This window comes from Bacillus rossius, chromosome 1 (assembly GCF_032445375.1).
Source record: "Bacillus rossius redtenbacheri isolate Brsri chromosome 1, Brsri_v3, whole genome shotgun sequence".
Classification (NCBI taxonomy): Eukaryota; Metazoa; Arthropoda; class Insecta; order Phasmatodea; family Bacillidae; genus Bacillus; species Bacillus rossius.
Genome location: NC_086330.1, coordinates 36204103 through 36231989, shown reverse-complemented (window position 1 = coordinate 36231989; position 27887 = coordinate 36204103). Strand labels below are relative to the sequence as shown.

The 27887-nt window shown below is 38.7% G+C and overlaps 1 protein-coding gene across 5 annotated transcripts in view; it reads right to left on the bottom strand.

Annotated features, from left to right (window-relative positions):
- The window catches only part of LOC134534441 (atrial natriuretic peptide receptor 2-like), a 368135-nt gene that overhangs the window by 18055 nt on the left and 322193 nt on the right, over positions 1-27887 (bottom strand). For all 5 annotated transcript variants that reach the window (XM_063372934.1, XM_063372918.1, XM_063372911.1 and 2 more), the window contains 6 exons: positions 26307-26460; positions 24017-24194; positions 14368-14610; positions 8949-9196; positions 1460-1639; positions 214-423 (listed from right to left, as the gene is read on the bottom strand). In XM_063372934.1, coding sequence (XP_063229004.1) covers positions 214-423; positions 1460-1639; positions 8949-9196; positions 14368-14610; positions 24017-24194; positions 26307-26460 — 1213 coding nt within the window. The remainder of the gene's footprint in view (positions 1-213; positions 424-1459; positions 1640-8948; positions 9197-14367; positions 14611-24016; positions 24195-26306; positions 26461-27887) is intronic.

The following is a 27887-nucleotide window of genomic DNA, read 5'->3' as shown; positions in this document are numbered from 1 at the left end:
ATGTGACTGACAACATTTGATAATGCTTCTATTCATTAAATAAAAACAAAATCTGTTTTGTTGATTAGTTCTCTTTATGTTTAATTAATGACAAGAACTTGTGATAAATATACAGACTGGTTTTATGACATAAGATTTAGTTTGATTCATCGAGCTGGTGGGCTTCCACCAGAACAGTGCACAGGCCCGGCGGACGGCCACGGAACAACGCACCTTCTCTTCACCACGAAGAAGGCGATGATGAGCATCGTCCCCAGCAGGCCGAAGCCCATGATGTTGACGATGACTATGGCCACCTCGCAGCTGACCCCGAGGCCCCTGGCGATGCCGTCGAGGACGCAGGCCGGCGGGCCGAGCTTCCCGTCGCCGGGCCGGCCGCCGTCCGGCGTGAGCCACACGATAGCAGACTCGTTCAGGATCAAGCTGAAACCACCATCGACGGCACTTTTACATCTGGCGGTTCCATTGGCATTCTCTGGCAGATCAAAAACACAAACAACAATATGAGCTTGATGTTACAATCTCATTTTGTACATGTTTCTTTTTTATGCTATTATTATTGCAATTTTAATTGATTGGTTACATACTTATTTTATTTGTTTTCCTTACATTTCTATACTCCAACCATATTACCGAGCACATTCACTGCCTGTCAAAATAAAGGAATTTGAGTTTTACATCACAATGACATTAAGGTAATTAGAGATGACAAATGAAGCTTTGTGTAAATTAAGTAGTGTTAAAATGTATTTGTGGGGTGACCGAGAGTAACTAGAATGATATAGGGACAATATTATGTGTGATAACAAGGAAATAATACCGTAAAGCAGTTCCATAAAATACATATATTATACCAAAATGCAATAACTAAAAAACAAGAAATCAATCAACAGTTTGACAAATCTTAACTCAAATCACAAAAATTTTATCTTTTATCATGGTTAATTCATTGAAACATTGAAAGTAATTATTTAGCATAAATTTTGTACCTAATGTTTGTTTTTTTTAGTGTATTACGTGTAACTAAAAAAGATACTATTTTGGTGAAGTAACTATTAAGAAATATTTTGGGTTTATATTTGTTAAATAATACACCATATTTGTTAATAAAAGTAATTTACAAAAATAAAATTCTTAACACCGAAATATCTTTTTTTTTAAATGAAATTAGCCTAAATATAAAACCATTAAATATTGTCCCTACAAATGAAACCACTAGCTTCCTGCAACTTCCCACTTGCTAAATATATGGGTTCTCACATTGCCTTTAGTGTGAGGCAAGTGATCGAATGACCTGACCACTCTCAACCATGTAGCCTTTCATCGTTTTATCCCATTGGAGATACTCGTAAGTTTCCAAAGGTGACAGTAACAAGCTGGTCACTGCCCCTACTTAACAATAATCTTCAACTCCTGCACATCATTCAAACAGGTTCAGTGGAACAACATCCGCACTCACTCTCCACTGCTGCCGAATCTCCCCGTCGACGTGTTGGGGTAGAACTGACCGACGATGTTAGTGGTGGCGTTCAGCCACTGGACCACGTGGATGATGGACTTCCGCGATCCTGCGGCCGTGAACTGTATCCGTCCAGACACGCCGTGGAAGTCAGTCGCCTCCAGTATCTCCACGTAGCGCCTGAAACGTAATTTAATCCTTGCAATAGGTACCTCAATAAAATTATGCATCAATAACAGAAAATATTTTTTTCCTGGCCTTATTTAATCTGGGTTTTAAAAAAAATTGTAAAACTAGATGCTTACATAGAGCCAATTACACAGGATAATTAACTACTAAAATAGACAAAATTGTAGTAAACTGTGGTAATAACATAGAACAACTTTAATAATAAACACATTATGTACAGTAAATTCATAATCTAGAGATTTAATTTTTTTTAAACATTATAACACAGACTTGCCAACCTTTACGATTTTTTCGTAAAATGTACAAAAATCGCGTCCGTTTTACGATTGTACGAGGATGTCTGCATTTTTTACGAATTTTAAGTACGAGACGTTTATTAAAACATGTATTTTCCGTCTGCCTTAAATGTTTTATTGTATGGTTTGTGAAAGCTGTTGTCATGTATTGTTGCTGTGGAAACGAGTGCGGTAATTGAGTTATATTATTGGTCGTAGGCCAGCGAATCATGTAATTTGTTGTTCGATTGTATATCTTTCCTTATTGGCCGCCTGAGTTACATTGATACGCTTACAACCAATCATGAACCAGTTTAAATAGCATTTTTAGTTTGGCAAGATGGTGTCGTGCATAAGCGTATGATGTGATTCTTCAGTTAAAGTTGAGCCAATTTTGATTTTGTTTATTACAGGTTAGGAAACAAATTTATTGCATGTTTTTAATAAAAACGTGTTATGTGCACAATTAACGGAAGTGGAATCAAGTTAAGAAGAAAATGCCCCCGAAACGTGATACGCATTACTCTCAGGCATTTCGTGATACATACACGCGGGATTTTCCGTGTATTCTTAAATCAAGCAAGGGAACACAGTTCACATTTTTTTCAGTGTGTAGATGCGACATCAACATTGGGCACGGCGAAAGATATGACATCAATCTCCACGTGAACTGTTCAAAACATCTCGCAAATGTTAAGTGTGTCACAGTCAGTTCAAAGGTTAGTGATTAGTTCGTTAAAAATAACAGCAGAGACAATGCTGTAATACGTGCAGAATCAGTGGCGGATCCAAGGGGGGGCACCAGGGGCAAGTGCCCCCCCCCCCCCCCCCCGAAAAACCAGTTGTCTGCTACATTAATATTGCCGACAAAAATGATTGTATCTGAAACCAATAAAATATTTAAATATAATTAATGAATTTCTTGTAGAATCATAAAATCTGGTGGTTGGATGTTTTGTGCAGTGTGAGTAGATTAAATACAATTTAGTAATTTTAAGACATTTTTTCTCTGGCTATTTTGGAATCCTAGAGTGCCCCCTCCGAGGTGAACCTCTGGATCCGCCACTATGCAGAATGTATGTTTACAAACTTTTTGGTTGAACATAATATTCCTTTAAATGTTTCGGATCACGCCAGCCCGTTATTCAGAAGAATGTTTTCAAATTCTGAAGTAGCAAAATAATTTGGTTGCACAAGAACAATGTCGACGGCTATCGTGAAAGAAATGGCAATAGATGCAACTATAAAATTGTTTGTAATTTACAAACTGTGGCATTTTCAGTTGCGACTGACGGCAGCAATGACTGGAATCCAAATTATATCCACTAGTAGTAACATTTTGTGATGCAAGTTTGAAAATGATAGTGTCAAGGTTGCTTTCATTACTAGTACTCCAGGGAGATTCTACTGGAAATTAACTGATATCAGTGTATATTGTAACAAAGGTACACACTGTTGATTTGTAGGGTACCACAAGGAACAAAGCTTTTTCTTTGATGTGATACTAAGCAAAAATGTTTCCATAATGGTAAATAATGAGAATGATTGTTGGTCTGCAATGTTAATGTATGTTAAAACGATTACATAATTTCGATTACTAGAAAAAATGTGGTATGAAAGTTTATTAATTTTTCAATTGCCGCGAGCAGTTTACGCGTGTTATATTATTTTTTATGTATTTTACTAATTGAGGGTTTCAAAAGTTGGCAAGTCTGACAACACAATTCAACTCTAAATGTCTGGACCACAAAATAAAGTGGTGAGATTTAAACAATACAAAAATCAATGCTCACATAAGGACACTTAATTTGCAAGAGCAAGGGACATTCAGGGTCACTTAGCTACAGTAGAATCTCGTTATAGCGAGCACGGTAATAGCGAGAACACGGCTATAACGAGGTATTTTTGAGGAATTTACGGCGTGATCCCTTGAAGCGCGCTATTGTTATTTGTCTGCTTTATCTCCACCCCTCTCGCTCGCCACTAGACATCTTGCCGTTGACGCCTGTCACATTCTTCAGCCGTGCAGTCGCCACCTAAGTGCGTGGCTTTAAAAATAGAATCCCATCCTTTCTTTCTTTTATCAAACTTCCGTTAGTTATCTGTGCCATGTGTAGACAGAGTTTGAGATTGGAACAGAAACAACGTAAGAAAGTATTTTTTACAAATTAGATATATGTATGTTTTTGTTTTTATAATCGCGTGTTTTCACGTTTTTTTTTGGTTGTTATCTTAAAAGAGATAATATTAAAAAGCCGCTCTGAGATTTAATTGTTTCTTTTAACTATTAATTATCAAATATTGTTAATTGTTTATATTCTATTTATTATTATTTACGCGACGTCATACTGTACGCGTACGCAATACGACTGGATTCGTTGCTGCAACATAACATAGCATGTTATGCGGTATCAGAAGTAACGAGTAACGTAACGATAGTAACGAGTACTAATTGTTATAGTAACGAATACATACGGGTACGCATTTTTTCGTTACTTTTACACCTCTAGTAGGCACTACCGTATTTATTTCCGAATCGCTAGGGCAGTTTTCTTGTAACTTTTGTTTCAGTCAGTTGTTGGGGTATCTGTCCGGGAAAGGGGGGGTGGTGATGGATTGAGTTTAATCCCAAATTTATTTTCTAAAAAAGTTGACAGGTTTCTTTAAATGAAAAAAGTAGAGGAGAAGGTGGTAATATGGACCCAGCTGATTTTATGGACCCCCTCAATTTCCAAGCAGTGACGTGCTGCACTCTTTTGGTCATTGCATGAACTATCGCTTTATGAAGTACCAACAGCAGGTAGATGTCGCAGAAAACCAGTAGTGTCGCATTATATGAACAGCGAGGCAAGGAAAGTTTCTAATATTGTGAAAACTTTTGCAAGATATGTAAAATTTGATTCTAATTTAAGTTTAATTTGCATAACAAGAAATGTTTTTATTTTATCTTAGAGGGTAATATTGAGGCTGTAACAGTATATTATCAGAGTTCGATATTTTCTGTTTCTCTATGTACTATTGAATTCCAAATCCAACATGGTGCTGTCGGTATTATGGACCCCCTGGAATGTCTGTAATATGGACCCGGGGTCCATATTACATGCATATTTATCGGGTCTATTTCTTACAAGAAATAATTTAGGAACTGTAAATTTTTCTTATTTTATTTAATGTCTGCAATTTATAATTTATTTCTTAACTCAATAAAATAATATTTTAAATGATGTAGGCCAAAAACAAAATTCATGATAACATTGATTACGAAAGTAACTTCATGGCTTACCAGAAATGTCATGAATAATATATACAAGAAGACTCTAATTTTAACATGATGTGTATAAATATAAATAACAGATGCCAGACAATTAAAATTCAATAGTTTTTCACTAGTTTTTTAAAATATTATTAACTTTCTCTCTGTAGAAGGTTTTTTTGTAAGTAGAACCATCCTATAAATGAAACTTGAGTTAGTTTGAATATTTTTATCATTTTAAAATGCCTGAAAAATGTCCCCCTCAATTTTTATCCTTTTATCTTATTTTCAATGTTTGTTTAAGAACTCTCGCTCATTTTACCAAATTTTTTTACAGATGCCAAGAAAGTCATTGGACTGTAAACCTAATGCACGCCGAAAAACATGGAATAAGGAGACGATGGCAGCTGCTGTGAGAATGGTGCGAGAAAAGAAGATGGGAGTAAAAATGGCATCGAAGCATTATGGTGTCCCAAAAACAACTTTGCGAAGGCTTGCTTCTGAAGTTATGAGTGATCCCGAAATTGTCGTAATGAAAAAATTGGGAAGAAAACCGGTGTTTCCTGAGAATATGGAAAAAGACCTGTTACAGTATGTACTGGAAATGGAATCCATATATTTTGGTCTTACAAGACAGGATGTGAGAAGGATGTCCTTCCAACTGGCTGTACGCAACAATATACAGCATCCCTTTCATGATGAGCATGCAGGGAGAGCATGGCTCGATCATTTCCTTCATAGGCACAAAGAAATTTTGTAACTGAGGAAACCCACAAACACATCATATGCTCGAGCAGAGGGTTTTACTCAAGAACAAGTATCTTCATTCTTCGACTTGCTTGAAGACATTTACAAAAAACACTGTTTGACGGTTGAAAGAGTGTGGAATGTGGATGAGACTGGATTCAGTGTTGTGCAAAGCAAAACTCCTAAAGTTATTGTTTCGAAAGGGAAACGTCAGATTGGCGCACTCAGTGCTGCTGAGCGTGGCTCACTTGTTACTGCGATATGCTCTATGAGTGCGGGTGGATCCTTTGTCCACCAATGCTCATTTTTCCTCGGAAGAACATGAGCGATTTGCTGATGAGGGGTGCTCCACCTGGTGCAATAGAAAGAGCTCACCCTTCAGGATGCGTTCAGGCAAACCTCTTCGCTGAATGGCTTCAACACTTCGTTGACAAAACGAAACCCACAAAGGAAAACCCAGTTCTCCTAATCTTGGATGGGCATTACTCACACACAAAAAACCTGGACATAATCAATTTGGCACGGGACAATCACGTTCTCATCCTATCTTTGCCAGCCCACACTACGCACAAACTTCAACCTCTAGACAGAACATTCATGGGGCCATTGAAATCTTACTACAGTGATTTCATTCGACAAGAGCTATTCCATGGAGAGAAACGTCTGGGACCATTTGACATTGCAGGTCTGTTCGGAAAGGCCTACTTAGAATGCACGAGGGCATCTATTGCAGTGAATGGATTCCGAGTGACTGGTATCTGGCCATGTAACCGCAATATTTTTCCAGAATCAGAATTTCTCGCTGCACAACAAGCTGCTGAGATTCTTAATGCACAAAGCCAAACTTCCAGCATCTCTACAGTGTCCAACAATCCACCAACCTTAATCTCCATACCCACGCAGTCTTCACCGATTGCATCGACTGCTGCCATTAGCCCTACTTCTCAAGTTGGCAACAAGTCGTCTCTTATTTCACCTAAGGATATTCAGCGTCTACCTCGACTCAAACATAAATCAAAATGTGGGAGGAAACCATCATCCGCAAATATAATTACTGGGTCCCCGTATAAAACTACTTTACAGGTGGCAATTCAAGAAAAAGAAGCGAAGCTGTCGAAAAAAAGAACAGGTCGAGGAATATGTGTAGGTGTCTGTCAACCTACAACAACTGAGAAGACTCAGACTCAGACTCAACCAACTACGTCTGGTCTTGTCTTTCAGCGCCCAAGAACTGTAAAACGAACTAAGAAAAGGAGACTGGCATTTGAAGGATCAAGTTCTGATAGTGACTCTTACGCATCATGTGCATTAGATGATGCTAAGACAGAGTCACCCCTTGAAGTCCCAGTGGGAGGAAAGGCTCCAGATACAGAAGATTCTCTCTGCATGTTTTGTGAAGGGGCATTTACTGATGACTGCAGGGGAGAATTGTGTGTAAGGTGCGAGATGTGCAACCAATGGGCACACAGTGAATGTGCTGGGGCTGAAGAGGACATTTCCTATATGTGTAATTTTTGTCGCTAAACATTTTATTTAAGTGGACTTTAGATTTTAATTTAGGTATTTAAGTATTTAGGTATGGCTATTGTGCCATAGAATTGAATTTGAATGGTCTGTGTTGTCTTAATACAATTTAAATATTATGTCGACTATTAGGGGTCCATATTACCAGCATGTATGGGTCAGTAGGCATTTTCGCACTTTGCGAAACAACTCATGCCAGATCATTTGTAGGTAAAAATAAATTTCATCAAATGCAAGAAATGTGTGTATAATAAGTTAATGAAGTTATCCACGCATCAAATAATTGATTGAAACTGTAAAGTTACAAGTAAATTTCATAAAACTAAATGGGGGTCCATATAACCACCTTCTCCTCTATAGTTTTCCAGCGACTATTACGTTTGGGGCGTACGTGCGTTGCCGCAGCCGCACTCCTGCTTTTTTGTAAGGAATTAAATTGTCGCGCTACACTAGCACCACCTGTTAGCAACATCCCGAACCAACATGGCCGCCAGCAGACAGCCCACGTCGACGATAGATAACAGGACAATGCTGCGTCGGCCGCGGGCTGAGATGCTATACTTACGTGACGTGGTAGGGTATTCTGGTTATTTTGACGCAATCGGTGATCGCATCCGTACTTATGGAGTATCGTCTTAAAGAGAATTCACACATCTGCTCACAGACATTAAGATTTCGTTAATATAACCTGTTATTTTCCAATTATACAGGTTTAAACACAATTTTTATGCTATTTTCGGTTAATTTTTATTTTTTGGGGGCCAAAATTTGTCCAATTCGGTTATAGCGAGGACACGGTTATAGCGAGGATCAAACCCGGAACCGTGACACCTCGCTATAACGGGACTCTAGTGTACTATTTTTCGAAGCTGTACAACCATATTATTTATTTAGTTTACTATCTGGTTTTATGTTTTGTAGACATCATTAGAAACAGACAAACACTAAAACAAAATGATGAGTATTGTTTTAGTCATCCAACTATAGCATGTATTAACCATGGAGTGGATTTTTTTTAAAATTTGGTAACTTTATCAATGTCTATAGTTTGATCCCAAATATTCTTTGTGTGTGTGCATGTGTGATAAATACTAGTTATGTCTGACTAGCCTAGTTCATTGGGAATCCAAGTAGTAATTTATTATTTATTAAATTATGGAATAATTTGTGTGGAATGACAACCTGACATTTCACACAAAACTCTCATAAAACTGCTCTTCTCATTAGATGGACTTGAATTGATGGTTTATAGTGGTTACTAAACCAGCTAATTTAGTATTCAAATGTAAACCCTCTTAAGAAAATCACACTTAAGAAAATTTCTTGCACCAGTTTAAAAAAATATTTCGTGCTGGATCTATAATACATAATATTACACCCTTTTAATAAAATTTCCATTTTAACAAGTCTAAATTTCTAAGCATCTTAAGAAACTTCTTGAAAGGGATGTACTGCACCTCTAATGTCAGTGTCTTGTAGTGGGAAGCTTGGGTGTACTCACCGAGTGGTAGCTTCGGAATGCAGGGCAGACAAGTATGACTGATCCTCCTTCATGAGCGTGTTGAGAGCCAGTGCGTAGACCCACACTGCATCATACGCGAATCCAGCATAAGTGGACTCCAATTCTTTCTTGCTCTGACACTTCTCTTTGTACATGTTCCTCCATTCTCCGACTGTGATGCCTTCCTCCATCAGCTCTTCGTCAGGCGCGAAGTAGGCGTGCGTCAGCGCCAAATGACCGTTGATTGCCTGCCCAAGGCAAAGCAGTTACTATTTATTACAATCATACTTGTGATTGATGTCTCTGTTATGTATCAACTTCACACTAAATAGATTATTTCATTTTCCAATCACTACTGTTATTTATAGGCAATTTATGTTAACTTAGTTCAATATATATTAAGTGAAACTTCTTTGCTGAGGGAGAAAAAAATTTTGGGCATTACAAAAATTCCAATCCCGTGAATAGAATAACTGAGTATGTGGTGGGGGGGAACAGTAGAGGAGAAGAGTGCATCAGCTGCGACACCACTCCAACGCATGTACTATTGGTCGAAAGTGAAGATGGCAAAGGGAAGGGGATAGGTACCTACATAGCGTACCATGCTGTATGCTAGTAGTAACGGCCGGAAGTGGAGATGGCAAGGGAGAGGTAGAAATGACGCAGCAGTGATGCTACCGAATTATCGTAACGATGCTTTTGTTAGTCTACCCTTAAGTTTTTGTAACGGATGACGATACCTCATTTATTTTATTTTAAGTATCTACAATTTATTTATTTGTGTGGAAAAGAGTCATTGTATTGTGCAATTAACTTTATAAGTGCCATTTATTTTTATGTGAATAGTGTATTGTACATGTAAATACTCTTCCTCTATCTATAACTTTCACTTTAGTTGCACGTACTCTAACACATTTATTTATTTATTTTTAGTTTCATTACAAATTTTGTCAGGAGATATCTACAAACTTTTATTTGATAGTGGTAAAGTCATGCAAGTTTCACTGTACTATAATGAACACTATCATGACTTATATACAATGTCATCTGGTAACAAAATTTATGATTAAACAACAAATGCAAAAGAGCCTAAGAAATAAATCCACACAAATAGCCCTCAAACAAACATAATGTTAAACGACGTGCAACAAATACATTGCCCCTACCCAGTAGATTGCCCATTCTGTTATGGATACATTATGGATACAGCTGGGATGATTAAATGGTTTGCTAGGAGCTGTAATGACACCAGTGGGTAACTCACAACCAACCGGCGAAACATCGCAGCGGCCGAGACAGTGGAGTCCCAGCTCACCTCCTACTACACATGTGTGGGGTATCATGGTGACTCCCACAGTCTCCTTCCCTTTTCTATGTTTCCTTTTTTCCTGAGTTTTAAAGTTTAAGAAAAGTGTCCCTCTAGTAGTTTTCACCAAATTTGGTAATAACTTTTGCAGTTGGTCACGTCTATCTTTAAAATTTTCTAAAGATTTATTATGACATTTCTAATTAAAAATCAACATCTGTCTAAAATTTTCTAAACATTGATTATAACATTTTATACTTGTTTAAAAATAGATACATTTGAATTCTACAATTTTAGTACTTTGCAATTTCCTTTAAATTTATCTTACTGATATGTGCCTTTTTTAAAAGTGTTAAAATATTTTTTCCCTACAGAATATTTTTCTGTTTTTAGCTCCTTTTTAATTTTATCTGGTCTCTGTGGTACTCGAGTTGGGCTTTTGCTCAGATTATTAATTTCATCAGATATGCTGGGCAGATATCACACTTGTGGTGGCCACTGGAAGCTATAAATCAATGACGCAGCCATAAAAGCATCATGGAGCAGAGGCAATCTTCCTGACACCCTGGTAAGAAAAGAGGTACCACCAACAAGTTATGCCTGAGAGGGCCATAATATCCTTATTCCTGTCTGTGGACAAATAAATAGATGACGTAGCGCCCAGGATTTTGTAAATCCGGGAGGAATGTCAGTCAGGATAATGAAATACTAATCAACATGCCATGTCAAGGTTGTGCTACATTCGATACACAGCACAGATGCATGGAAGTTGAACATACATGAACCACAAACAGATAGCAACTGCCACATTGAAAAATAGCAAACACACAGAAAAACACACGTACGGTGGACAGAAGGTTGACGAAATTGTAACTTCCCTGTGTGCTGTTTGCAACCAATCAGCATACACTACATCAGCTGCATAATATAACTGACTTGTTTTGATATGTGCATTCCAATGATAAACAGTGAAACTAGTTTTAAAATGTAATTAATTGCTAGGAAATTCTTTTTAGTTTATTATTCCTGAACATAAATAATATTATGGTGAAGTTTAATGCTTGGATTTAAGTAAACAACTGCTTCTGGAAAGAATAGCTAACAAAATCTAAAAATTTCAAACTGCAAATTTTGACAGAAGTAAATGAAGGATAAAATCTGTTGGAATGATTCAAACTGCTGTATTGTGTGCAAATGTAGCTTCGACTTCTGTGCAGTGCGTGTGCAACTGTGCTACTTTTATGCTGTCGAGTGCTATTGCGAATGTAGTCTAGTCTTAAGGTGGCCGTCTGGTTGGATCACCAAACGGTGTGCAGAGGTTCGAGTGTCAACTCGCCATTTGCAAACCGGTCGAGATTTATTAAAGGTGTCTCATTACGAATAACATTTAACAGCCATTGCAATTGTCTATAGAAATTTCGTTTCAAGGTTTTCCATTTAACATGTATTTATTGGACAGTGAAAAAGGATAAAACGGTGTTTTCAAAGATGTTTTAAGCCACGAACTGAAAGTGGTATAGGGAAGTGTAAGGAGCCTTATCTTTAATATTTCAGCATAAAATTAAAGGGAAAATGCTGATTCCCACAGAGGCATGTTACAGACGAGAATACCGCATGCCAGTTCTGTGTCCGGCACGTAGAGGCGAAGAGGCATGTGATGCGCGAGTGAATGTCGCCTGTGCACTTTTAGAGCTCGTGTGTTCAACTAGGCGGCCTCCATAAGTAGAGTCAAGATTTTGTGGTGTTATTTTAAGACAAATTTCAGTGTAAAGAAATAAAGATTTCGGTGTTATATGGTTTTATTTTTTTGCTCAAAATACCCACGGCAAAATTTTCTTGCTTTTCTGTACGACATGCAAATTTATTAAAACAAATATTAATAAACACTAAAACCTCATGATCTAATTACAATTAAGTTCATTTGCAAATTCATAGATAATTAAGTTCATTTGCAAATTCATAAATTCAAACTTTTAAATAACTACTAAAAATTTCACGACTTAATTCCAGTCACATACACTACAAAATTACACAATTAAGCACTTCCAAAGTTACTATTAAGACGGTTTTATTGAAATGCTATCATAGTTAAATTTTCCGCATTTTCATGAGTGAGACGTTGTCTTCTGTCACTAACTACCAGTGAGTACCTAGAAAATGAACGTTTTGCATCAACATTTGATGTTGGGAACCAGATTGCCCTTAAACTGGCTTGAGCAAATTCACTGTAGTCCCCTTTAAGGGAGCAAAGTACCTTTGCAACATCAATTTGGCTTGTTTCTGTCAATGAAAGTTCATCCTCAATTATTTTTTTGAAAGCAACATAGCCATGTATGAATATATCAATGGGAAGATGGGAAACAGAAGGCAAGTTATGCAGAGACTTCTGTAGGTTTGCATCTTCTATGCTAACCTTACTCACATTTCTTGGGTTGAACCGCAAATTAATGGCATTAAAGACTCTTAGACAAGGATGTCGTTTAACAGATGAGTTTTGCCTCAAACGCTTATGTTTCTCACTCGCGACATGTTTCACAAGCGTATCGCGTCTCTCGTAGTCTAGCCTGCAGTTACAGAATTTGCACATTAAAATTTTATCACTGATATAAAATCCTTCACTGGAAAATTCTTTCGATCGGTCACTGGCAGAAACCTTAGTTTTAGGCATTATCAAAAAAATTGTAATCACATAGGAAGAATTTAACCTCTCAATACGCAAAAACTTGCAGTGCTGGAAAGATCAAAACAATGGAGAATAGATGCGAATACAAACGCATACCGAATACCAACATACGTACGTGAAAATTAATACCGACATAAACATGTACTATTTATTATTTACAATCGTTACGTTAAGCAGGGTTAATTTTATTTTCGTAGCCTACGTACTTTATTTTAAATAAACAGTAAAAGCAATGCGCTTTAGTGTGTAATATTTTAATGATTAAAAACGTAATCTTAGAAAAACATATTTTGGACGTTTGTTATTTTTGTATTTACAGAAAGTGAACGGCGGCCATTGTATCATAGTTATCAACATCTTAAATTATTATGGTACACAAGATTACCGTTTAAAGAAAAAATTACGTTAATTCCGAGACTTCATTTTAAAATCTATAATGAATCACCGTCGCATATAATATATATTGCTGCTAGTTACTGTAAAGGCTCGTACACACTGCGCTGACGTTTCGTGTTAACACGTGTTTACACGTGTCATCACATCACGTCAGATTGCGACATAACACGACATAACACGGCAAAGTGTGCACATTGTTCTGATACTGTCAGATGACGTGTTGATACGGAGCAGGGTGCACGGTTTTGTGAAAGGTAGTTGAAATGGCTGAAGTCACTGTACTTATGGATGAACTTGATGAAGAAGAAGATTGTGCAGTAGCAGTATGCATCATGTTAACTCAAAAAAGGAAAGAGAGTGGGTGCATCCTATAAACGCAGACAGGCCAATTATTGGCGAATTTCATCATTTGATGCCTCAACTACTGGACGATGAGGAGAGGTTCTTAATGTACTACCGCATGACGAAAAATAAGTTTTATAAGCTACTAAATTGTTGGAAACGTACAACAACTCGTACGTACGCACAAGTTCTATCAGTTGCTCTTCCATAATCGCGTCTGGCGCATAACACGTCTGACGAAAATCTGGGAGCCTAGATATTGTTGTGACGCGTGTAATGACGTGTTATGACGCGCTCCGCGTCAGCTTACGCAATAACACATCATAACACGTCACATCACAACAATGTGCGCACTCCCATATAAAAGTCATGACGACTTTTTTCTGCAACACGTGTTAACATGTGTTTACACGTGTTAATGCGTGTTAACACGAAACGTCAGCGCAGTGTGTACGAGCCTTAAGAAATATTTGATTGTGCTGAAGGTAGTGAATTGTCCTTACAGAATGGAAAAAAAAATGTAAATAATCAGGATAGACGAACTTTCGTGACATATCGCGGATTTCGCACAATTTCGTTTTATTTCGTGTTTTCAAGCGGTTTTCGGTGTTATTTCGTTTTATCGCGCATTACCATATAATCGTGGCTCTATCCATAAGATCAAGCCTTGAAGAATAACTTCAACAACACACCTCTTTCATTTCCGCTGTGGAGCAGGAGATGTTCTCGGCCGCACTGCCGTCCTCGCCGGTAGCGTTGTTGTGCAGGTCGGTGTTGTACCAGTCCGGGGTGAGCCACAGCGGCAGGAACCACACGTAGCCCTGCCGCGCCGTCATCTGCAGGCGGTACGCCTCGCACATCACCGCGCGGGCCATCGTGTCATACAGATCGGCGATGATGATCCTCCGATTCTCCTTCTTTATGTTCACCAAGTACTGCAGCCCGCCATTCACAAAATTAAAACAGGTCAGTGCATCAGCCAAACCATCGTTACAACCTAAATTACAATCTACGTTGTGGAACACAGACACATCAAGGCATCCACTTCGGTGGATACAACATCACAAAACAATTTGCTGCTTATAAAACATTCCACAATTCAAGCCATGGCATCTCAAGATTACTGTTCTTCAAGAACTCTGAAGTTGGTGTGCTAGCAACCATCATACGTATTTTTACGTGTTCAGCTCACGCACTGATGCAAATGTTAGCTTTAACTTATATTGAAAAGTCTTAAATCTGCTAACCTCTTCTCCTCCAGTTTATGATCTGGTTCAATTTTGTTTTTATAACTCACCCCAATCAAATTAAATCTCCCCTTCTGCATACCTCTGAGCTACTACCTTCATGTTCGGGTTTTGCCTAATTGGGTAATACCATAACCTAGATACATGACTCTCATTTATAGGAGAGGCAAGTACCTAGTGGCAGATCTAAGGGGCTTGATGGGGCTGCAGCCTTCTCCTGATAACATATTACACTCAATATAATACCATTTTCAGGGAAAAACAGGGGAAGCATTAGTTCCTGCACTGGAGCAAACCTACCCCTTATTAAATTTCAGGATTGATTACCATACAAACTAGGCTTCCAAGAATTAATTTTATTATTTAAATAGAATATCATATTAAATATAAAATTTTAAAATTATTCCCAAGTTTTGAATAGCATGTTTCTCATTAATTTACACATACTGTTAAATTAATTTTTTTGCATTTCACAGACATCCAAGAAAAATTCAAACATAACACAGTAAATTGGAAAAGATAGACATACGTATGTGGAACAATAATAAGTGGTATAAGAAACCAGAGCAAATGCCATTGGTACTCTCTCCATCCTGCATATCTCATCTGCCATGTCTGTGCATAGTTTCAGGAAGCCCCGGACTAGAGAAGCATAAGTGATGCAGTTTACAGGCACAATTTTAGTTTTGCAACTAAGTGGAGGTTCAGGAGGCTGTAATTAACAGTGGTCTAAAGTGGCATACATGACACATTTAAGAGCCTGCAGTTTTTCAACTAAGTAATTTCCAATGGCAAGATACAAGTTTGCGATTATAATGCGTCCCCACTTTTAGTTTCCAGTTTTAGTAAAAATCACATTATATTCAGGTAAATACAGTATTTTTCGAATACTCACAGACAAACTTACTTAGCACCAACAACATAATGATAAAGATAGTCTAAGTAAAATTTAGGGATGGGTCTTACCGATTCTCCGATTCCACGATTCCGCCGATTCTGCTACGAATCGGGATCGTCGATTCGTTTTCAAGAATCGGCTGAGTATTTTACTATGAGGCCTACGAAAATTTTGTGTTTTGTTTTTTCTTGGTACTTATCAAGAAATACATTAAAAAATTCACACCCTATTTCTAACATAATTGCAATATTCCATTCATCTTTATTTTGTTTCCATATTTTTATCCAAATTTTTATATGCAAAAATTGCCGCGCACGCGATGAACACGTCCAAGTAGGCCACAAAGCAACAAGTCTACTGGTCAGATCCATCAGTAACGATGAAAACACTCGAATCGTCAATGATTGTGCAACCTAACAGTGGCAAAAGGTTCTTTAATATGACTGAACATGTTGCCGTAACGTCTGTAAAACAGCGTTGTGATTTACCACGGTAATTACAAACAAAAACATTTACCTAACAAGGTGGCCATTACATCAACAAATGCATAACGCAATCAATAACTAGCATCACTAGTGCTACCTTTACGCAGGCTGCCGCAAAAGTGATTATCATAGTGGCCAACGTAGTGGAATTATGCTATTTTCGGTGAAATTTAGCCAAAAAAATTTTTTACTGGACGGGCAGGAAATCATTATTATTATTACTTAATTGTCCAATTCCCATCCCCCTCTTTTTATATTTAGCATAGATTTAGTAAACATTTAATAATGATTAAACGGATTTTCAAAACTGGAGTTGGCTACTCTGATCACGTTTTTCAGTTCAACTTTTGTTTCCAAACAATGAACATAACCGTGTTTTGTTCACTTTTGTCGAAAATACTGAAGTAGTTCCGCACAAACGGTAAAATACGGTTCTTAAATTTTTCATCACGATTTACTGTTTCCTATAAATTTTTTGTCTATTCGAGCTTTTTTTTTTTTTTAATATATATAAATCTTTCCACTACGCCTACGAATATTGCTTCTTGGACTTGCTTTTTTTGCTGATACAAGATTTTGTTTTTGCCTTTTTTTTGTACGCCTACTCACGCAATGAGCTATAAAAGACAACCAGTTTTTCTGTTTACATGAGAAATTTATTATTGTTGCGAGTTTTAATCAAATTAAAAAATGTCGGAGGTTTGGAACCATTTTACAGTTTGCCAAGACGATGAGAAATTTGCAAGGTGTAACTACTGCAGAACTAAAATATCCCGAGGTCATTCAAAAACTACGTCAAACCTAATGAAACATTTTCGGAACCAGCATAAACTACTTGCGGCTGCAGCAACAAAAAAATTCAAAGTGGATTCATCTGAATTCGATGATCCGAGTGTGGTTAGGCCTAGCTACAGTCTGCCTGATATTTCAGTCCAAGGCCCATCACACCAATGCCAAGCAGCTGATATACCAATTCCCGGACCATCACACCAAGACCAAACACCTGAAACTGAAATGTCTGGTTCTGATTCTCTGTGTGTACAGACAGCTGTAACTAATGAACTTATTAGACCTAAAAACTTGACTGTTTTTTCATCAAATACATGTCCAAAAAGTGTTAAATGTGTACAAAGTAGGTACTCTCCCAGCAATATTTGATGCTAGGATGAAATTTAAGCCTGGCGACCATAGAGCAGCTGACATCACTCGTCTGATTGGAGAGATGATTTGCTTGGACAATCAGCCTTTGTGTATTGTTGAAAACAAAGGGTTTCCCCAACTGATTTCAAAGTTAGAACCTAGGTACACAATTCCCACTAGAAAAACATTTTCTCAGAAAATCATTCCAGAAATGTACGAGAAAGTGAGGGATAAAGTTGTTTCACAGTTGAAAGTGGTTGAGTTCATTGGTGTAACAACTGACATGTGGTCTTCTTCATCGAATGATGATTACATGAGCTTGACACTTCATTACATGGACACATGTTTCAACCTTCAACATGTGTGTTTGGAGGTCATCCCTTTCAGTGAAATAAGTCACACAGCAGAACATATTTGTGATTTCATTACAAAAACTCTGGAAGAATGGGGATTGAGAGAAAAGGTTGTTGGTATTGTATCTGACAATGCAAGAAATGTACAAGCTGGTCTTGAAATGTCACAGTTTCAACACACTTCATGCTTTGCACATTCCATTCAACTTGTCTTGAAAAATGGGTTTTTCTCTAACAAAGTCATAACAAATTTGGCTGCAATATGCAGAAGGATTGTTGGAAATTTCAAACATTCTTCGAAAGCCAACAAAATCCTGCGCAAGTGTCAGGAAACAGTGGGTGTTCCACATCATAGGTTAATTCAAGACGAGCCTACGAGATGGAATGCGACACTCCACATGTTTAAAAGATTGCAAGAACAAAAGCTTGCAATTCTTCTGGCAGCAGGAGAGCTGAAACTACCAACTGAACTGACCGCTGCTCAGTGGAATTTACTGGACAATGCCATTGCAGTTCTACAAGTGTTTGAGTCTGCGACACTGCAAGTGAGCTCAGCCAGTGCACGTGTTTCTGAGGTATGATTTCTTGGTGCCATTGTTTTATTTTATTGCTGTAAGCTATTATTCATAAGTGACTATAATTTGAGTTTTTATTTACTTGTCTAGGTAATCCCATTGCTGAAAATACATAGTTGATTATGAACTTAGCAAACCAGCTCCTGTAGGTTCAGGCCTACAAGGCATGAAAAATGATCTCCAGGCATCATTAAAACTTCGTTTTGGAGATGTTTACAAGCACCCTATTTACCAGATTGCCACATTACTTGACCCAAGATTTAAGGAAGTCCCATTTAAAGAGAAAGATGATTTGGCTATGGCAAAATCACATCTTCTGGTGGAAGCAAACAAAGTTTTTCAAAGCACGGTATGTAATGATAAATTATATTTTTTATTCACACATTCTAACTTATTAAATAAATTCTTACACACACAGCTATTTGTAAATAATTTTTATTTCAAATGTTTTAGGCAGAGGAAAGTCCCCATTTCGAGACCAGTGATAAATCAGGAATTCCAACAGAAATTTGGTCACAGTACAGCAGCTTATTTGGCCAAGCTGAAAGAACCTCTCCCTCGCAAACAGCTGAAAATGAGTGTGATACCTACTTCGCAGAAAAAGTGTCACCCAGCACGTCTGTTGCAGAATACTGGAATTCAAGAAAAAACTTTCCAACTTTGCAGTTGCTAGCAAACAAATACTTGTGCATTCCCTCTTCAACTGTTTTTAGTGAAAGACTTTTCAGCACGGCTGGAAACATATGTGATGTTAAACGTAGCAGGCTTGATCCTGAGCGTGTGAAAATGTTGATTTTTTTAAACAAAAATTTGTAAACTGTTTTGTCCATGTTGTATATAGTATGGATGAGGATATTTGGTGACTCAGGTTGGCAACATAGACCGATGCGCCACTCAACCAGTCGAGCATCAGCAGCCGCCATGTCCGCGTGGTCGATACATAACAGTTGGCGACGAGGTTAAAACGGATAACAATTCGTGTACAATATGGCCTTAATCGGAGCCATCGGAGAGTTCGCGCCCGAGAAAGAATCGTGGAATTCTTATCGCGAACGGTTACAGTTTTATTTTATCGCGAACACTATCACGGAGGATGAGGCCAAGCGGGCAGTGTTTTATACCGTGTGCGGCGCCGATTTGTACGGGCTGGTGACGTCGCTAGTATCACCAAAGTCGACCGCGTCAGTTTCCTTGACGGACGTCTTCACCATATTAAATAATCACTTTCACCCGAAGCCTAGTGAAATTGTGGAAACTTTTGAGTTTTTGAAGCGCGATCAGAAAGATGGGGAGACGATCGCCGTGTACATAGCAGAGCTTCGAAGGCTAAGTACACACTGCAATTTCTCGGACCTCGACCGAATGCTTCGCGACCGGCTCGTTTGCGGCGTAAGGGATAAATCAGTGCAACAGGCTCTCCTCGTTAAAGAGAAACTAACCCTGAAAGAAGCAGTGGATATTGCGATGGCAACAGAGGCGACTGGACAGAACATGGCGGACTTGAGAGACAGTACAATAGTGGAAGAGAGTGTACACAAAGTGAACAATGGCGTGTCAAGATATTCAAAACCGGCGGGTTCGGTTAAGTCTAACACTATATCACTGGGAAGACAAAGGGAAGCGATAAGGAAGGGAAGAGACAACGAGAACCAGCTATGTTGGCGCTGTAATGGGCAGCACGCAGCAGACACGTGCCGACATTGGAACACTGTATGCCGGTTCTGTAAAAAGAGGGGACACATTGAGCGGGCTTGTATCACAAAAAAAAAGCATGAGGGAGTTTCGAAAACAAACGACCTAGCGCAACGAGAAGTGGCACAGGAAGTACAGCATTTTGAAGAGGATTGTTCGGAAGGTGCTGCCACGCAATATACGCTGTACAATATGCGGGAAAACAGCCCAGGAAACCGTGGTGTGTGGAAGTGTTGCTGGATGGGAAATCAGCGATTATGGAAGTTGACACGGGGGCAGGTCGATCGATTATCAGCGGGAGAACTTACAAGGCCCTGTGGCCTCAGGAACCTCCACTGACAAGGAAGGACATGTTATTACGCACCTGGTCCAGCGAATATCTACAGGTGATGGGGGTTATGGAAGTTGCTGTACAACTGAAGGGGCGTGAGTCAGCGGTACTCCTAGAGTTGGTAGTGGTGGAAGGACAAGGGCCGAATTTGCTGGGACGAGATTGGTTTGCACCTCTGGGAATTAAGTTAGTGGGGGTGAACAAGGTTAGGGAAGACTTGGCAGCAGGGATTGTTAGGGAGTTTCCGGATGTGTTTAAGGCAGATAAGCTGGGAAAATATGTAGGACCACAAGTGACAATAACAGTTCCACCAGAATGTGACCCTGTGTTTAAAAAGAGCCGGCCAATACCATTTGCTTTGAGAGACAAGGTGAGCCAGGAAATAGATAGGTTAGTGCAGCGTGGAATGTATGAACCAGTGGACTTTTCGGGTTGGGCGACTCCAGTCATACCCATTTTGAAGAAAGACGGGTCCATTCGGCTTTGCGGGAACTATAAGGGCACTGTAAACAGCGTGTGTGACACTGGTGTGTACCCATTGCCCACTGTCAGTGAAGCACTAGCAGTACTAGAGGGAGGACAGATGTTCTCAAAACTGGATCTGGAGGAAGCATATTTGCAGGTAACTGTAGATGAGGGCACAGCAAAATTGCTTACGGTAAATACCATGAAGGGGTTGTTCAAAGTTAAGAGATTACCATTTGGCATAAGTAGTGGTCCAGCGATATTCCAGCGGTTGATGGACACCTTGCTTGCTGGCATACCTGGTACAGTAGTATTACTTGATGATATATTAATATCCGGAGGAGGTGACAATGAGCACTGGAGTCGTGTCCGTGAAGTCCTGGGACGGTTGCAAAGTGCAGGGCTTAGGTTAAAGAGTGAAAAATGTGTTTGGGGGGTGGATTCAGTTGTTTTCCTGGGACACAGAATTGACAAGATGGGTATCCATCCACTTTCAAGTAAGGTTGAAGCAGTTCACGATGCGCCAGAACCTAGTAACAAAAAAGAGCTCCAGGCATTTTTGGGTCTCTTGAATTTTTATGAGAGATTTCTTTGTCACAAAGCAGATGTATTAGAGCCTCTTCACAGACTGCTGGATGCCAACACTCCATGGTGCTGGACAGATGCACACGCAAGGGCGTTTGAAGAGGCCAAGCAGCTTTTACGATCGGAGCAAGTCTTGATACACTATGACCTAAACAAACCCTTAGTTTTAACATGTGATGCATCTGAGTATGGGGTAGGGGCGGTGCTGGCCCATGATCTGGGTAATGGGACGGAAGCTCCAATCGCATTTGGGTCTAGGACACTACAAAAGAGCGAACGAAACTACGCGCAGGTGGACAAAGAGGCCTTGGCTGTCATTTTTGGGGTGTCCAAATTTAAACAATATTTGATCGGAAGACAGTTCAAGATTGTGACTGACCATAAGCCACTTTTGTGCCTTCTCCATCCCAAGCAGCCCGTTCCAGATACCATTTCACCGCGATTGTTGAGATGGAGTTTGATGTTAGGAATGTATGATTTTGAACTAGAATTCAGACCAGGGACCCAAATACAGCATGCTGATGCCCTTAGCAGATTGCCTCTGCAGTCACCTGCATTCCCAGTTCCAGGTCCCAGTGAAATTCTCATGCTGGAAGAAGCGGGGGAGGTGTTTGTCGATCCACAGACAATAGCAAGAGAGACTGGGAAGGATCATGTACTGTGCAAGGTGTTGACATATACACAAAATGGATGGCCAGATCAAGTGACAGAGGAGATGCAGCCCTATGTTCGACGGAAGCTGGAACTGTCTGTTCACAAGGAGTGTTTGTTGTGGGGATCCAGGGTAGTAATCCCACCACAGTTACGGACAGAGGTGATGAGCATGCTTCATGCAAACCATGATGGGGTGGTGCATATGAAAGCGTTGGCAAGGAGTTACTTTTGGTGGCCAAAACTAGATGCTGCAATTGAACAGGTTGTGAAGGAATGCAAAAGTTGTCAGCAGTGTCAAAATAATCCACCTAAGGTTAAAGCAGTAGCCTGGCCCACAGCTGACAAACCATGGTCTCGATTGCACATAGATTTTGCGGGACCATTTCAAGGAGCTAATTTTCTCATTGTAGTCTATGCGTATTCCAAGTGGCCAGAGGTCAGGCAAGTGGGAAGTATGACTGCAACAGCCGTAATTCAAGAATTACGAGACATATTCGGTTATCATGGACTGCCACACACTGTGGTGGCAGATAATGGGACAGCCTTCCGATCCCAAGAGATGGCACAGTTTTTAAAAAATAATGGCATTGACATGGTTTTCGCACCACCCTATCATCCTTCGAGTAATGGGTTGGCGGAGAGGACGGTGCAAACTTTCAAGGTGAAACTCCGTAAACTGGTATTGGGTGACTGGCGAACTCGAATAGCGCGGACGCTGTTGGCATGGCGCACTACGCCAAGACAAGGGGAAAATAACACTTGGAAAACTCCCGCGGAGTTGTTGATGGGGCTATCATTACAGACAGCTTTGACAAAACTCCATCCAGCAACAGGTACAGTGCAGAGAAGTCAGGCGGACAATACGGTAGCAACGCGGATTCGACACTTCAGAGAAGGTGAGGCAGTGTGGCTGCGGAATTATAGAAGAGTCCCAAAGTGGATACCAGGCTGGATCTCTGGGGTAGAAGGGTTGCTGATATATGGGGTCAAAGATGAGCAAGGAGGCTTACACAGGAGGCACGTCGATCAGTTACGTCGAAGAAGTAGCCAGCCAGACAGGGGACAGTGTCCTGGGGAGGCAGTGTCCTGTAGGGAGCAGACGTTTTTGCTGCGGCCACACCAGTTTGCATCCGGAGTTCGCCCCAGCAGTGAAGGTACGCAGCAGCCAGCAGCGGCGGCCATAACAGCAGCAGAACCAACTGGCGAACGGGGTCGGACGACTGCAGATGAGTCCACAGCGGCAGCAGGGACACCCGTAAAATCAGCTTCCGAGATGCCTGGATATGGAAACAGCCCGGGGATCTCCCAAGGATCTCCTCCATTCAGGGGTTTTCCTTCCAGTTCTGTACTAGGCCGTACTCAGGACAGGTCCTCGAGGAGACATCGAGTGCCACCAAGAAAGTTAGATGATTATGTGACAAATTAAATGGGGGGAAGTGTTGTATATAGTATGGATGAGGATATTTGGTGACTCAGGTTGGCAACATAGACCGATGCGCCACTCAACCAGTCGAGCATCAGCAGCCGCCATGTCCGCGTGGTCGATACATAACAGTCCACTGTATACTTTTTTAATTTTCTTTTTGCATGTTACGAAAACATCTTAAACTCAGGTTTAACAAATTAAATATAATAGTATTTTGCATTAAACTTAATTGAAAAAGTTATTTAACTTAACTTTTCTTTGGACACACAATAAAATAAATATAGCTTAATAGTGACTTGTGAGGCTGTAAAATTACAGAATCTTCAATAATGGGGAATTTCAATATGGAATCGGAATCATAACTGGAATCGAAAGAAATTCTAGAACTGGGATCGGAATCGAGGAAACATGGAATCGACCCATCCCTAGTAAAATTGTATTATTCAACTTAGCATAGTGGATACTACGGTATAAACATGTGCTTCATTACCTGCATCATTTCATTTTGCTTACGATCTCGTGGAAACTTCCTGTTTGAAACGGATATGTTGTGTTTCTCCAGAAGGTCCTGCAGGTCAGATATGTACTCTGTGTACTTCTGCCCATCCTCTGTCAGTGCTGCCACCTGTCTCCACTGAAATCTCCGCAGAAGTTGCAGATACACTTCCCTGTGGGGAAAAAAAAAAAACCACAACCCTTCAAAGCCACTCTCGCAGTACTCAATATGAGTTACAGAGCAGGAAGTTTGAATGGATAGTAAAATTTCAATTACAGTCTGCTAAATCTGAACTAAACATGCTAAACAATTTTTTTACAAACTTTATTGATAAATTTAAATTCTTGCTATATGTAGTTACAAACAAGAATATATGGCGAATTACCATAAAACTGGAATAATCCCACAAAGCATGTGAAAACACCATTTAACACTGAAATCCACAAAGTAACAAAATGCAATTAAAATAATGATACTACTCAGTATTTTCAATCATAAATTATCTCAAATGACAAATATCAAGTACGTAATCGTTTAAATATTAAAGTCAATGAAAGTAATTTATTTAGCATGAAGTTTGTACCATATTTTATGCAAAAAATTGGAAACATTTTTCTTTATTTTAATTTTGCAACTCACTTTTACATTATGACATTATTAATGTTTCTCAAATACAAAAATACTGAACAGATTAATTTTATTTGTTTCGAAAATTTAGACATACTCATTTAGAAACTTTTATTGTAAAAGCATCACACATCAGTCAAAAAGACACGGTTTTTGATCAATTATTATCATGAAACATAAAATCTTGGTTGTTATGGTATATTAAGAGGACCTTCCAGTGATTATTAGCAACTCAGAACTCTTGCCACCCACAAAGGTGTTTGTGTTTGGATTTATACAGCCCTAAGTGGTGTTATATTTCCCCGAATTATTTTGCACATTTAAGTACATTTTTACACAAGTATATGCAAAAAACAAATGACTCAAGTAAGTTACAAGCACTACAACTTTTCAGAGTAAATAATCCCAAAGTGAAGAATTCTCATTTTGACCAAAAAAAATTTGAAATTCATCCAAGTGCCTGGTTAAATTATGTGAACACTTCCTGCAAAACATGGTCTTAACAAGACAAAATAAAAGCTGCTTTAACATACTGTACATCTTGAACCCACACCAAATGATATTATCATGCATAAAGTAACTAAAACTATACACATGACCACAATATGCCAGAAAAGCAACATTTTCATATTCATATAATTTACTCAAATTTTCCAAAATGATGGTGAAAGGCAAAAGTTGCTCTTAAATAGGTAACCGACTACTATGTTTCTTTTGAGACAGACACAATAATTGCCTTTACATTTCAGACAGTCATTAATTTTTTTACAGGTAGTTTACTGGGAATAATTATTAGCGCTCTCTCTTTTATTATCAGGCCATAAAAATTCTGCATTGTAAGCCTCCAAAAGATGGTTTCACTCACAGACGACGGTTGACTAGCACATCACCGGCCTCTTTACATAATATAATTTATCTTTTCATTGTTATCTCTAAAGCATGAATTTGGAATATTAGTACCTATTTAAAGTTGTCCAAGCTTGCTTTGCCGTAGAGTTGCTTCAATCATTCGCAAACCATTTTCAAGCAAAATAGAGTTTTTATTTTTCGGTAGTCTTTTAAATGAATTTTATATCACACATTTTTCCACCAAAACTCTGTTGACATAATTTCTTACTACCGTACAGAAAAATTTTATCATGTTTTTACACACACATAATTTTACTTTGGAGGAATCCCGGGAGTGAGGAGGAGGGGAGGAGAAGCAGTTTATAGAACCAATTTTCCTTCTGTTTCTGCTTTTCTAATTCTTTCCTTTTGTTAACCTCCTCAGTACCAATTTATCAGAAAAATATTTTTGTACTCTGAGAAAATGTACAATATACTGTACATGCTATAATTATTATAATAATAAGAATATTTAAGGTTTCTTTGCTGGAACCTCTTCCAAAATTACTAGTTAGTCATAAAACCACTATCTGACAATTTATTTTTTACAAGTGCTTTCTTGGCATTAAAGCGTACCAGATTGGAATGTACAGTATAGTGTACATTCCCACTGAGGAGGTTTTAATGGGAATGATAGACTTTTTTTTAGGAATTTGGAGCAGGTAGGATTTGGGTACAGGGGATTTTTATCACCTCGTTGTGGCAGCGATTAATGTGATAGAACTCTCCCTGCGAGGCTTATTACACACACAAGCCAGTGATTACTCACTCGTATTGTTTGTTTTCCCCAATGGTGCGGAAAAAATACTTGTACTTCTCTCGATCAGAAAATGTAGAACCTTCAGCACTGTAACTGATCACAACGGTCCTGAAGTGCCTTGTAACTCCGGCCAAGGGTTCCACAGTGTCTGAGCAGGCAGGGCCTATTAAAACAATATCAACATTTATATAAATTCTATTGAACCTTCACAAAGAATTTTTAATGTACATACTAACATAACATAAAAATTACAAAATCAGCATCATAATGGAAACCAGCCGACAGACACTTCTATCTACTGTAGTCGAGAGCTGCAGTAGTTCTGACCTCATGCAAGTTTCTGAGAAAGTTATAAAATTAAATTTAAAATAAAAAATTCATACTATCCTAATGGTTTGGCATGTTTCCTCTTTTCATACAAAAAAAAACAATATCAAAATCAGTGTCGTGCACAAGAAGGGGGTAATAGGGAAAATATATCACCCCCCCCCCCCCTCGCCACCCAAAAACAAATCACCGCGGCAGCGTTTCCAAAAGTTATGGAAAAATTGGTAAGATATTACTGTGTGAGAAGCCATGTCACCTAAGGCATCTTTTACGAATACATATAAATAAAAAATAACCATTACTAATAAAACTTAATCTAGTTTCAAGTTCACATACTAACATAGGTTCTGTAACTATTGAGTATTCCCCACAGCGTTCCTTGAATTGATACACGTATGGTCCAGTCCATTAATGGGTGCACATTATGAAAAATTCATGTGAGGCATCAAGCTGTTGTGTCACACAAATTATTCCACAAAAAGAAGTACTTAAATTTTCAAATAATTAGACTAGCCAACCATTCACCAGTATAAATATTTTTTCTGAAGAAAGAATATGTATTCAGTTGTTATGCTAAATGTCAGGAAAGTGCATTAGTTTTTGGGATGTACTACTAAAAGTTCAAATTTATATACGTATATATATATTAGGGATGGGTTGTGTCGATTCTTCGGTGCTACGATTCCGCCGATTCTGCCAGGAATCGGAACCGTCGATTCTTCCACCAAGTTTCAAGGAATCGTATCGTATTTAGTATGGTACTAAGCACTCTTAATAATTTAGAGAAAAAAAGTTTTTTCCTGAATGAAACCAGCGATTTCTGCTAAAATTACAGTTTCTTTCGGCCAGAATATTGTCACAATATTTATGTAACTCACCTTGCACTTTGATTTCAAAATTCGGTAAATTACGTAATAGTTAAATCACGTTTATATTCGTTTCAGTTTCAGCTTATACAATTACATTATAAAATTCATTAGGATCAAATGAAATATTTGTTTTTCAAACTCTAGAATCATAACCGTGTTTTAACTTGTTTCGTGTTGAATTACACAATACGTAAAGAAAGCAAAGGAAACAAATTATGAATACAATATCATCTCATCTAGCCGAGCCCGCCATACTTTAACATTGTAAACAGCTAACAGAGCGTGCAAACACAACAAAAGCAATATTCTCTATCGTAATTTCTTTTGTTTGAAGTTTTAAAATGGTTAAAATTGGGTTAAAACACGTAATACCGTATTGGCCCGAATATAAGGC